At 47.6% G+C, this 13,985-nt stretch overlaps 1 protein-coding gene across 1 annotated transcript in view; it reads left to right on the top strand.

Annotated features, from left to right (window-relative positions):
• Nucleotides 1-1,196: 1,196 nt before the first annotated feature.
• Nucleotides 1,197-13,985, top strand: part of LOC122393502 (neutral ceramidase-like) — a gene marked incomplete at its 5' end in the record, with an annotated part of 33,287 nt that continues 20,498 nt past the window's right edge. Inside the window, 8 exons of the mRNA XM_043389561.1 lie at nucleotides 1,197-1,373; nucleotides 1,934-2,061; nucleotides 3,850-3,917; nucleotides 4,346-4,434; nucleotides 4,783-4,906; nucleotides 6,067-6,194; nucleotides 7,960-8,011; nucleotides 10,049-10,116. Of these exons, the coding sequence (XP_043245496.1) occupies nucleotides 1,197-1,373; nucleotides 1,934-2,061; nucleotides 3,850-3,917; nucleotides 4,346-4,434; nucleotides 4,783-4,906; nucleotides 6,067-6,194; nucleotides 7,960-8,011; nucleotides 10,049-10,116 (834 nt within the window). The remainder of the gene's footprint in view (nucleotides 1,374-1,933; nucleotides 2,062-3,849; nucleotides 3,918-4,345; nucleotides 4,435-4,782; nucleotides 4,907-6,066; nucleotides 6,195-7,959; nucleotides 8,012-10,048; nucleotides 10,117-13,985) is intronic.

The raw sequence follows: 13,985 nt of genomic DNA, 5'->3' as shown, positions 1-13,985 counted from the left end.
TACAACATGTCAACCCTTAGATGAGACGGCCAAACTTCAACTCGATTATCCAGATCGATTGCATCAGGCACTCTATAGCCACATGAGCTTATCCGTCCCATACCCTTGACCTGCTGTGTACCGTACCCTGCACCGGCCTGCTATCAGTGTTGTTCTTCGAGCCAGACATGCACTTTGCATGCCTTTATCGGCATCCCATGGCCGTTGCAACTGCTTACTTTGTCGGTAAGATAGGGTTGGGTGACTGCCGTGAAACCTTTGAAAGCTATGCAAAATGCATTGCCTATGTGCATGGATACGAACATTAAATTCACAGCGATGTGTAGGATGTCGATTTTATACAGCATTCATTTGTCATTTATGTGCATGAAGCACCTGCACTCAAAAGTCCATACCCTATACGGGTGAATAAGATGTATCTCGGGAGTTTGTCCGTTATTGAGACAAATTCATTCGCCTAGACCCGTATGGTGGCCTTTGAATGCATGACATACCCTTTATCGAAATGAGCCGGTTATATCTTTACCCGTCAAGCAAACGATGACCAAGTTCTTTGACCGTTTCATTTAGAATGAAAGAGTGTCGGGGAATTAGTGACGTACTTACCTTTCTCAGCAGAAGACCTCCCTCAGTGAAGTCCTCCTATCTTCTCTCCGCTTGCACCCTCCGTAGCTCTGTAGTATCTCAGCCCGTCCACCCTGCACTCTCCCCACACGCGTCGCGACTGCCGGCCGGCCGTATATTGGACCGCTCGGCACCTCCTGGTCCCTCCGGCTGTGGCCGGCCCCCGCCGCCAGTCGATTTCTCTAACGCCGCCCCCGGCCGGCTCCACACAGCGGCCTAGTATTGGCAGGAGGCTGAGACGACCGGCCTGCGCTCTAGCGGCGAGATAAAGAAGCTTTAGTTTGGGCGGTATGATTGCAGATGACGCAGTGGGGAAGACGGAGCTAAGATTTGCCTCATTAGCAAATTCTTATTTATATTCGAGACGAACAGTAATCGCCACACGCCAGGCATGTGGATCGCTCTTAAATATACAATACAATACAATACAGTACAATACAATACAATGCAATGCAATGCAATACAATACGATAGTCTCTAGTGAGGATTGAGGAATGGAATGCAATGCATATCACCATCCATATAACCTGCATGAAGTAAACGTAACCACCCCCCCCCCTTCCCTCCCCCAGGTGGCCCGTCAGCTATCCGCCGAGTTCGGCGGTCTCTACAACACCAACAACATCCTGCTGTCGGCCACACACACCCACAGCGGACCGGCCGGCTTCCTCGAGTACGTCCTCTTCCAGATCAGCAACCTCGGCTGGGTGCAGGAGTCGTTTGACGCGCATGTGGCCGGAATTGTACAGGTGAGTGAGAGGGGAGGGGGAAAAGGTGGCCGAGGAGGGAATTTTGAACGGCCGTGAGGCAGGCATTGTGAGAGAGGGAGACGGCTACTGAGACAGGTGGATGACAGCTTTAATCAGCGCGCGTCCCAGCGCTGTTTGGCAGTCGCATAGGTTCGGAAGTTTTTTATATCTTCTCTGAAGTGTTAACTGTTAAGTTAGTGTACACGGAAAAAAGCTGAGAGGCGACGGCGAGTGCGTATGTGGATGCGGGAACCATGTCAAGAGGACTCAAGAGGAAGCGGTGTGCAATGTGCAAGTGCCGGAGATTTGTTTTTGGGTGTAATCAAGCTCTAACAAACAAGTGATGCCTGACAGCTTGTCCAGACGCGTGAAAAGCACTGCCACAACGTCGCAGTGTGGTATCGTCGATGATTTACGCCGTAAATCATCGCTATATGTACTTTTGAACTACGCTATAGACCGTGACCCCGACCCTGCACCCTGACCTTGACCCCAGCCCGAATCCCCGACCGTGGCCTTGACCCCCACCTTGACCCTGACCTGTTCTCTGTACCTCCCAGAGTATCCGCCGCGCACATGCCGACCTCTCCGTGGGCTACATGAGCTGGAGCAGCGGAGAGCTCCTTGACGCCAACATCAATCGGTCACCGACCGCCTATCTGAGGAACCCGCAGCAGGAGAGAGACAGGTGAGAGAGAGAGAGAGAGAGAGAGAGAGAGAGAGAGAGAGAGAGAGAGAGAGGGAGAGAGAGAGAGAGAGGGAGAGAGAGAGAGAGAGGTAGAGAGGGAGAGAGAGAGAGAGGGAGGGAGAGAGAGATAGAAAGAGAGAGGGAGAGAGAGAGGGGGGGAGGGAGGGACGGAGAGAGAGAGGGAGGGAGGTGGGCATGGAGGGAGAGAGAGAGGGAGGAAGGGAGAGAGATAGAAAGAGAGAGGGAGAGAGAGAGAGAGGGGGAGGGAGGGACGGAGAGAGAGAGAGGGAGGGAGGGAGGGAGGAAGGGAGGGAAGGGAGGGAGAGAGAGAAGGAGAGTTAGAGGGAGAGGAGGAGGAGAGAGATTCAACACAAGCTCCCGGATGGCAATGCTCATTTACTGGTTCACGTGTAATGTATATGCCGTATTGCGGTAATTATCAGTAAGTCAGATTCCTTCTAAACCAACGAATACAAAGAACCTGTTAACTTATTTCCAGCATTGAGTTACAAGCTTTTTCAGTTTGTTAACCAATGTCGGACTAGGGGAGAGTGGGGTAATTTGGCCGCTTTTTTTAGAAAACGATATAACTTAAAATTGACGACACATTTCTGCATTTTCTCAACGCTGGCAGGTGTCGCATTCATTTTACTTTACTGGACAGTGAGCTTGAAATGATAGAGTAATTACTTATATTGAAATTGTGACGTATTACAAAGGTCTGCAAGGCGGCCAAATTGCCCCACTAGCAGGGTTATTTGGCCGGGGGTGTGGGGCAATTTGGCCGGTGTTAGTTTGCGGTCGGGATTTTCTGTTATATTGCGAGTCAGCTTCAGATTCAGCAATGACGTGTGTCCTATGACGCATTTGCCGCATTTTGGAGATTGGCTCAGGGGTCACAGGGGTCAAAATAGCCAAATTAGCGGCTCTAGATGCGATCACAGTTTTTTTACGAATAACTTTTGAAGTAATCAAGCTAGGCCAAAACTTTGAGTACCATCGTAATTCTCTCGTCAGTCCGCATCGAAAGATATATGTGTTGACCTTGAGAAGTCAAGGTCAAAAGTTGACCTCAGGTCACGTTGCATCAGGTCGCTTAACCTCAAGGTCACGTGATTTCAAGGTCATCATGCATATCATTCGATGCGCCTTGGCGAGCTGAACAGAATGAGACCATTTGTGCGGCTGTACCATTTTTATGTAAGGATTTATTAGCAAAAAAACGTTTGGTAACCTTTGATGACGTCACATGCTCTTACAGTTGACCAATCGGAAGTAAGGCATCAAAGTAGTCAAAGTTGGTCATGAATCATGTCATTTATGGTACAATTGACCATGAAAACTCGGCCGTCCCAGCATAGTGACCATGAGCGCACCGGCCAAGTTGCCCCGCTAGTCCCGGCCAAATTACCCCATATTGCCATTCTGAAAATTTATGTCTATAAAGTCATCACGGCTTTACGGAATTAGATAAAATTGCTCTTGGAACCGCTGAACACTCCCAAGAATGGCGCTATAATGTCTGAATTCGTTTTTAGCCCAAATACTATATGTTATACAACTTTGTAAACAGAAGTAAAAGTTACCATTTTCTAATGAAATTAACGTTTTATTAATTTTGAATAAAATTACGAGGGGCAAAGTTTTGACATTTGTCCTCCAGTTATTTCTACCCATGACAAATGAATAGAGACTAGAGTTATTTCACTCACTTTTATAAGACATCGTACAGGTGGGGGCGGCCAATTTACACCACCGGCCAAATTACCCCACTCTCCCCTATTTCAGGTACCAATATGACACCGACAAGGAGATGGTTATGCTCAAGTTCTTCAACGAAGATACCTCACCGAAAGGTATTTTATGATCGTTCCATTGGTGCTGTTTGAATGGCATCGATGCTCTGTGTGCTATATGGTTCCCTGGATCTTGTGTCGCATTTTGCTTATACCCTAATCGTAAAGGACGGACGACTTCTGTTCGGAATGATGCCATTCAACGTCAACGGTGGCATTTTGATATTTTCACCATCGTCAGATCCCTATAGCTACATCATTCGATAATTGTTATTGCAACACATATTTTTATGGCAGTGCTTCTCCAAAGCAAAGTACGACGGCAACTCCATTTTCTGACAGTAACTCTTGAAATTGCACCTTTCAATTATCCACCGTTCACCAATGCTGCAACTGGCACAGCTCTGCAGTACTGTCGTTCTCGATATTCGTCAACAGGTATTAAATTGAACCACTTTGAACAATGTTTCGATTATTTTCTGCCGCAGGAATGGTGAACTGGTTCGCTGTGCACGGCACCAGCATGAACAACACCAACCAGTACATCTCCGGCGACAACAAGGGATACGCCGAACAGGTACGTATTTCAATTCAGCTCGGCTGTGACGTTTGTTTGTTTGTCTGCTTGTTTTCTAGGGTTAGGCCCTTTCGATTTACTGATACCTTTTCGGAGTCGGAAGGGTAAAGTATGTATGTGCAATATTTACGCTGCATGTACTTTTTCTGTAGATGTTTGAGTCGCCGCTAATTATTATTGTTACCCTGTCTGAAATTATACGAGCATGATGCTAATACCATGATGCCATGATGCTAATGGTAGGTACTGCGACTCTCCCGTTTTTACAGACGTTCAAGTCACTGATAACCATTGCTATAATCCGTGTTCATGCTTATGTTTTATGTTAATGCTTCTGCCGGTTCGCAGATGTTCGAGTCTCTGCTGAACGGCGGCTCGCTGCCCGGCTCCGGCCCGTTTGTGGCTGCGTTCGCCTCCACCAACCTGGGAGACGTGTCCCCCAACACTCGCGGACCCAAGTGTATCGACACAGGTAAAACTGAGAGGGAGCAATCGACTCATGGCCTTTGAGGCTGCTTGTTTTGACATGCAATTTCACAAGTAGTGTTTGTGTTCATGGACGTTGTTTGTGTTCATCGACTGTCGTTGTCTTCCCGGACACTCTTTGTGTTTATGGACTGTGAACTGATTGCGGACACGGAGACGGACCTTTTTTGTGTTTACGGACCTTTTCGTGTTCATGGACACTATTTGTGTTCATGGACGCGGGACCGTGTTCACGTTCACGACAATGCCCATGCAATGTTTGTGTTCACGGACTGTGTTCACAAACGATGCCTTTTTTAACGGACGATGTTCTTTATTCACGAACCCATTGAGCACTTCAGCAGTAAAGTGATAAAACACTACGCTTTGGGCAGTGATAGCCATAAGACAGTGATAACTGACAATGTAGGCGTCCGCGTGGCACGTCGTTTACGGTATGACGCCGTTCTAAGTGTGACTCATGTATGTAATTAGCTAAAAGGTTGGTGTTCACGGCGCTAGTTACATTGGAGTAGCCCGACAGGCGACAGACATCGCATTGATTTTAGACGGGTCAACTAAGACATCTGGTAATCACCAGGCACCGGGCTGCTGATAAAAAACTTCGTAGCTGAACAAAAATGTTCAGCCAATACACTTCGGCCCGTAGAATGGTTTGTCTGTCTTCAATGAATAATTAAATACTCCTTTCTGACCGCCCCAGCTTCCGTCGATTCTTCCCTTTCCGTTCAGACCGGACTGTGTCCCCTCCACCTCCTGACAGGTCTAAAATGTTACCCGATTTCACAGGTGTGGTCTGTGACGCTATCCCTCCCACAGGTCTGGACTGTGATGTGGACACGAGTACCTGTGACGCCCCCCTCTGTCAGGTCTGTGACTCCCTCTCTCCTCCCACAGGTTTGGACTGTGACGTGTACCTGTGACACCCAGGCCTGTGACGCCCTCCTCCCCACAGGTCTGGACTGTGACTCCCTCTCCCTCCCCACAGGTTTGGACTGTGACGTGGACACGGATAGGTACCTGCGACGCTCCCCTCTCTCCCCACAGGTTTGGACTGTGACGTGGACACGAGTACCTGTGACACCCAGGCCTGTGACGCCCTCCTCCCCACAGGTCTGGACTGTGACTCCCTCTCTCCTCCCACAGGTTTGGACTGTGACGTGGACACGAGTACCTGTGACGGCCGTGTGGAGACGTGTATCGCCTCGGGCCCCGGCCGGGACATGGTCGAGAGCACTCAGATCATCGGTCACAAGCAGTTCGCCAAAGCGCAGGTAAGGAAAAGAGAGAACCGGGGTTGTTTGGGTTGTCATGGCAACGGTGGTTGTTCTGTTTTCTAAAGGCGGCACGTTTTCGTTGACTTGTAATGAACATTGAACAATAACATTACTGACCAATGTATGTATATGTATGTGTGTATGTAGGTATTGACATCAGAAGCCTTACACATGCAGCGTGGCGATTGTGGCTTATATACTATAGTCTGGCAGGCAAACCTAAGAAAGAACGGAGTTAAAGCGCCTGAATCACTTTGCACGTGTTTTGATCACTTGAAATGTATCCTTCGGAGAAATTTGTGTGAAAAGTTGTGAGAGAAAATATGCTCTCACGGTATAAATGCACATGCATCAATGGCCGGTGCACTTTAAATCCATTCTTTCTTAGGTTTGCCAGACTATAGTATGTGATCCAACAGATATTGTAAAACGCTAACGCGTTACGTAATCTACCTTTGCGTTAAATACAATTTCCGAGAAAGCCCTAATTCGTCAGCCATTAGGTATGTTGGCTAATCTTATTCAAGACTGGTGATAAAAACACAATGTTTGCCGTATTTTAATGCGATGAAGTTCATTAGCTAAAACGCTGCTCTGTGTTGCCTTTAACGTTTCGTGAATATTAGATTAAGGCTCGCACACAAATCGTTCTCGGTAGATTGTTTCGTTCTTATGAACATTGCGATCACTGTGCAAAGGAAATAAAGCAAGAGCTAATAACCAGCCAACACGCGCCTCCTGAAATACTTCCTGGACGAGGTGTTATCTTAGGAGGAGTTCGACATTTGAACCTTCACGTGAATTCGTGGATAAGAACGTGACAATAACGAATGTGAAAAGGAAAGCAAACAAGCTATATGCTATAATCATCAGTATGTAAATGATCCGATGTGGTAGGTCGCATCAAGGATGCATGCCGATATTAGGGCCGTAGAGGGTTTTGCTGTGATATGGGTATTTGATAACGATTGAAAACTGTGGCCCTCAGCTTCATGCGAAATGGACGTTATAGCTTTTAAAAATATTGAATAACATTTATGAAACATGTTTTTCCTCTTACCTCTTACCAACTCTCACAAAATGTTCGGACACCAATCGTATGACGAATTCATTTTAATGTCAAAAGGGAACACGTGGACGAGCTTATGTACGATGTTATGCTCGTGCTCACATATTCACTATTTAACGATTACCGATGGGTAAATGCATGTTGGATTGGAACTAGGGCCCGTGCCAAACGGGAATACATCCATTGCCACGAGTGTGAATGGAAACATGAATGAAATTGCACAATGGCGTCACGAATGTCTTTTTACCGTCTCCGCCTTGTCAGCATGGCTATGTCCGTGGGACCAAAAGATACGTGACCACTAATTGTCAGGTCCGATGTAAATAGCTTCGCATGCAGGGGCTTGGGAACTTGGTGTCACAGTTTTGACGTTGTGCTGTCTGTAATGGCTGTTATGCTGTTATACAATTGGGCTGTCGAGCATGAACATTGAACAATGAACATTGAACATGCCATTTTTTCATGACATCACATGTACCTACATGAGACAAGGTTTGGTACGCATTTTATGAACAGACGCTTGGAAATATTTGATTCTAACATGATCAGTGGCATAGCCACTGTTGACATCCGACTGAAATATCACAAATAAGAATTTTCTTTCTTCCCCAGGATGTATTGAATTCCTTCATTTTTTCCGATCTCAATGATTTTATTTTACGTTCCGATGAACGTGCCGTTGTCGTGTTTCAGAGCCTGTTCTTTGAGGACGCGGGCCGGCCGGTGTCTGGACCGGTGGACTTTATTCACCAGCACTGGCGGATCCAGGGTGTCAGCGCGGGGGGGGCATACCAGGTCACGGAGCCAAACCTAGGGTACCCCCAAATCCTGTTTTCTCATCGGATTTAGGCCACTTATTTTTCGTCATAGCCCTGACACGAGTTTTTTTTTTCTAAAAAAAAAAAACAGAAATGGTAGGACACCTGACCCCCATTGGCAGATCCAGGAGGAGGAGGCTTTTGGGACAAACACCCGGGCAGCGCCAGAAATCGACGAAAATTGGTGGGGCCGGTGGGGCCCTCAGAATGACTGGTGTAGGTAAAGAGCCGACCCAGGGTCGCCGGTGTGGAACCTTAAGAGGTACTGGCGTGGGACCATCAAAGGTATCGGTGTGGGTTCCCCAGAGGCAGTGGTGTGGGGCCCTCAGAGGCACTGGTGCAGGAACCACAAAGGAGCCGGTGTGGGCCCTCTAAGGTGCTGGTGTGAGGCCCTCACATGGACGCCGTTGTGGTGCCTCAGACACTGGTGTGGCGCTAAGCCCACACCATTCACAGATGGCTGTGTGTGGGGCCCTTGGAGTGGTTGGTGCGAAATGCGAATGCTTAATAACCCAGTAGGACCTCTCAGAGACCGACAAAGGGCCCTCAGAGGCCGGTAACGGGCCGTATGATGCCAACAATGGGCCTTCACAGGCCGGCAAGTGAGGGCCGGCAGTATCTTCAGGAGCCCTGTGGAGTCCTTAGAGATCGGCATGGTACTCTCAGACGCCGGTGGGGCCCTCAGAGTCACCGGTGTTACCGGTGGCTGACTGCCAGAGGCATTGGTGTGGGGCCCCAGAGGCGCCAGTGTGGGACCCTCAGAGTCGCCTATGTGGGACCTCAGGAGACACTGGTGTGTCAGAGGTGGCGGTGTAGGGCCCTCAGACGTGTCTGTGTGGTGCCCTCTCAGTCGCCGGTGAAGACTTTCAAAGGCATCGTTGTGGGAGTCCTCACTCCTCAGAGACACATGCATGGGGGCAAGGGGTCTTCAAGAGACCAGCAAGGGCCAGCAGAGGCCTTCAGGAGCCCTGTGGGATCCAGGAGACCGGCGTGGTACTCTCAGGCGTGGGAGCCCTCAGAGTCACCAGTGTGGGGCCCACAGAGTTGCAGGTAGGTAGCCGTCAGATGCGCCTGTGTAAGACCTTCAGAGGCGCCAGTGTGGGGCCCTCAGAGCGGCCGCCGATGTAGGGCCTTAAGAAATATTGGTGTTAGTCCCTCAGATTGGCGGTGTTGGGCCCTCAAAGGCGCCAGTGTGAGACCCTCACAGGCGCCGTTATGGGCCCTCAGAGGCACTGGTGTGGAGCCGTTCCATGCGGGTATGGGTCAGGACCCTAATTAAAGCTGAGCTGACGCTTAATGGGTCAGCAAGGTCACTCAGAGGTCAGCACAGGGCCCTCAGAAGCCGGAGTGGGGCCCTTATGGAGATGTGTGATGTGTGGCGACTCAGGAGGCCGTGACTCCGTGAGGTGCTCTCACGAGTCCTGCGGGTCTTATCTCAGTCGAAATAAGGCATGCTTGGACCCTGAGCGGCCAATTGGCACTGCAGGGCCTCTCGGGCCCATAGGGCACCATGCATCTAATGAGGCGGCACGCGCCCCTTGTGCCCCCCCCCCCCCCGGTTACGCTGCACTGGCTGCGGCCATACTGATAAAGGTAAATCATATTCTAACCGTCCCTATTCTCAAGCATAGGCGGCGGCCGATACCTGGTTTGCGCAATATGAGTGCCATCGTTAGACAATACGGTCAAAAGTGTTGAAGCGGCATGACTCCCCTGTGGTAAGAACTAAGAAGCAACATACTTACAAAATAAAGCAATGACAACTAAATTGAGGCTACTAAAACGACTCTGATCACAAAAGTAGTTACTAGGAAGGATTTCTAATCCATTTTTATTTAGTTCCTCGTTATAGGCGTAAGAAGTGTAAGTCTGAACGGGGGGGGCATACTTGTACTGAATGCCCTCCCCAGGCTCCTGTCGGGGGGGGCATATGCCCCTAATGCCCCCCCCTGGATCCGCCAGTGTTCACCAGTACATCGACATGTCCAACCAGACAGTGGTGATCCAACAGCCCGACGGCAGCTGGGCTGAGGTAAGACGGCATAAAAACCAACTACAGCTGGGCGGAGGTAAAACGTCATGAAAACCTACTACAGCTGAGCCGAGGTAAGACGTCATGAAAACCTACTACAGCTGGGCCGAGGTAAGACGTCATAAAAACCAACTACTACAGCTGGGCTGAGAAAAGACGTTATTAACCCTCGCCCATGTAGGGGGGGGTTGGTGCAACCCCCCCCCCCCTGAGGCTTTTCGGAAATAGTGCAAAAACGGCGGCGCGCAGCGCCGCCAAATTTTGGGTACCTTATGGGGCAAACCTTGCGCATCTTTTGATAAAAAAATTTGACCGGGTCATGTCAGGTCACGGAGTTATGACGTCACAAAGGGAACAGCCTCCGGCCGGATTTTCACAAACTGAGTGCCAACGCCCGAGGTTTCCTGCCGGTGGTACGGACATCGGTTGATGGATCGTGATGAAACTTCCCATGCATGTTGGGACAAGTATTGGCTATCATATGGTATAAGAAACTTGACCGGGTCAGGTCAGGTCACGGAGCTATGACGTCACAAGGGGAACAGCGTCCGGTACTATTTTTGAAAAGCGCCCGAACCACTATTTTGCTAATTCTTGTCACCTCAATGGGAATATGCAGCAATATTAGCTTCTACAGGGAGCAAATGGACCTCCCAAATCCAAAAATACAATCAGATTTCAAAAATTTAAATTTTGATTTTTCGAATTTCTGCCGCCGACTGTGACCTTGCCGACTTCCGGCGCTCCCAACGCGCCATTTTTAGAGCTAGGGAAACGAAATACATACCAAACGATAGAGAATTGATCAAGGAACACGATAGTGAAGGTTTCAAGTCGATATCTCCCACCGTTTTGCCGCAATCGCCGCCGAAAGTTGAAAAAAGTCTATTTTTCCGAAAATTTGACCTTTGACCGGTCAAAAGTAGGTCAAATGTTGACCTAGGACCAAAAAATATACCACCAATCGCGAGATCTCGGCGAGAGCAATCCGTTGGTTTTTTCCGCTAAGCTCTACGACGCTCCGTTTTCAAACGCCAAGGGGGGTCGCACCAACCCCCCCCCCCTGCATGGGCGAAGGTGGCAGATCGCCGTTTACGGGCGAGGGTTAAAACCAACTACAGCTGGGCTTAGGTGAGACGGGCAGGCCAGTGACGTCACAAATATACAGGAAGGCAGCTGGACATAGGTGGTGACGTAATAAAACGTAACGGACGGGCAAAGGTGAGTCTGGACGGTGAAGTTAAAAATGGAAATAACTAGGCGACAGAGGACCTGAAGTGGGTCTATAAGGTCATAAAAAACGACACCGGGTGCCATCGTTAACGTACCGGACGGCAGCTTTGCACAGATGAGATGATTCATATAGAAATATGTCCTCTGGAAGAGTATTTGTTCGTTGAAATGATTCAATCAGCGAAAAAAAGTAGATCGTGTGACGATGCCTGTCAGTCTTGTGAAACAATGTGCAGCTTAGAAAACTGTGTAACCGTAATAAAAAAATATGCATATCGCCTGCCCATTCTGCCAGTCAATATGCTAAATGCTCACGCTGTTCGTCCATTCCTTCCGTTCCAACGCACAGTCACCCTCCCTTCATGTACTCGGGTCATTGTTCACATCCATGACATTTATCGCTGGCCAGTCAGCCTTTTCGCGCCGGTAATTACCCAGCCGACAAAGCATTCGGCATTACAATAAGACGGTGCACCGAATATGACTTATTCACACGTGACGTAACGGCAGGTGACATGGAGGAGGGGTCTAGAGAGACATGGGGAGGTGTGGCTGTGTCTATTGTCCATTCTATTTGTCCATCTTTATGACTGTAACTGTGTTTATGAGTTATGACTTATGAGGGTGTGGGTAGGTGCGATGCACTGGTGTGGTACCGTGGGTTGTTTTGTTTAGGTCATTTCTCGTGGGGAGTATCACGAGCACGACGGCAATGCATTAAGTGGGCGCTCAGTTGGCGCTGACAAGCAGACAGGCATGAGAAGTAAAACGTCTACAATCGTGTTCGAGTTATGAATAATGGTAACACCTTGCAGAAACTAACATTATTAATCAGGATTTAAACAGAAATGGCAGAACGATTCGTCTTTTTTGACGTCTTGTTATGAAAAATATATCGACTTTAAGCCTACGCAAAGGAACAGTGCTATAGCATCGCCGGACTGAAAGTCTGAAAAACGCGAAAAAGAAAAATTAGTGAACGAAAAAAACGCATCACGCGCCCGTCAATCTTCCGTTTTCAATTGCTACGAGCATGAAAAGCTCATCCTGGCTCAATGATGTGCACCAACACGTAATTTTCCCGTGGGGTTCTCATCAAACGACGCCAACCATGTTTTGCTCACAAAAGCCCATCGATTTCACATTTGCTCAGTCCAATTTGAATAGTGAACTTTGCGCGTGATCATTAAGTGTGTTTGTGTGAAAAGGCATTGTATGCTAAACGCAGTTTAGACACGCAGCCTAAACGATTGCACGGTATACTGGTAAAATAAATGAGCTAGCGTTTGGGGAAATTTAGGACAGCCCTCAAACAAGTTGGGCTACCGAGTCCTCAAATAAGGGGTCTGTCGATTGTTTGGATTAGTATTAGTATGTTCACATTACGGTAATTAGGACGTGATTTTTTTTTTACTGATTTACGAAGCTAGAGCAGGAGAAAATCTAAAATGTCCCTTTCTTTTGTTTCGTCTAATATTGCTGTAATAATTTGATAAAAATCCCATATTTTAGTGTCAATTATCGCACACTAAATTCATGACATATCACATACGTGAGAAAACAACTACCTAAGATATGATCTTCATTAAACGTCACCTATCCCAACACACTCATTGTATGTTATCTATGCGATACCTTCCGCGTTCACGCAAAGGAAATACAGAGTCTGTATTGCTAATCTGATATTTACCGGCATCACAGATGTTTCTACAATGCGTTTCGTAATAGCTAACATTGACAACCTTGGTACTTAGATCATGTTATATGTGGCCTTCTATACAAGCTGGTCTTGATGTGGCGATGTGCTCTTCTACGCATACCTACATGTATCTTCTACGCATACCTACATGTACATACCTACAGCAACATGATAATGAAATAAGCATGGTATGGGACATACAAAAGCAAGAGGAATATAAAAAACAACTTGCTGAAGAAAACACCAGCTATCCAATACACTTAAGAGAACAATTGGACATGGAAAGAGTCATTGAGCAAGAAATAAGTCCAATGGAAAAACCAGATGTGACAGGAGAGGAAGTTAAGACTCAGATTTTAAAAATGAAACCTAAAAAGGCAGCTGGATCTGATGGATTAAAAGCAGAACTATATAAGGCTCTGGTGAAAACACAAAGAGGTCTCGATACAATAACAAACTGCCTAAAAAATGAGCTGAATGCGAAAGAAAAGCCAGACAGTTGGAGAATATCAAACACTAGGATGATCCCAAAAAACACGAAACCAAGTGCTAAAGAACTAAGGCCACTAGCTCTTACCAACTGTTCATATAAGTTGTTCATGAGCATAATTAAGGAAAACATTGAAGAACACTTGAAAGAAAATGGACAGGTCCTAGAAAATCAAGCTGGTTTTACTAAAGGTGGAAAGATAGAAGACAATATTTTTCTTTTGAACTACTGCATAGAAGACAGCTTTAAAAAGAAAAAGCCACTGTATGTAACATCAATAGATTTACCACATGCCGAGATATCCCTTTAACATTAGCACGTGCATTTGGGAAATGACTTCGGCCCGCCTCGGCTAATGTTGAAGGTATTTGGGAAACGATTCGGCCCTAGGGCTTTTTGATTTTCCCAGACAAAATTTTACTGTATATTCTGAGCGGAAGAACCAAA

This window comes from Amphibalanus amphitrite, unplaced genomic scaffold (genome assembly GCF_019059575.1).
Source record: "Amphibalanus amphitrite isolate SeventyFive unplaced genomic scaffold, NRLGWU_Aamphi_draft 000538F_arrow, whole genome shotgun sequence".
NCBI lineage: Eukaryota > Metazoa > Arthropoda > Thecostraca > Balanomorpha > Balanidae > Amphibalanus > Amphibalanus amphitrite.
This window is presented reverse-complemented; position numbering and strand designations above follow the sequence as displayed.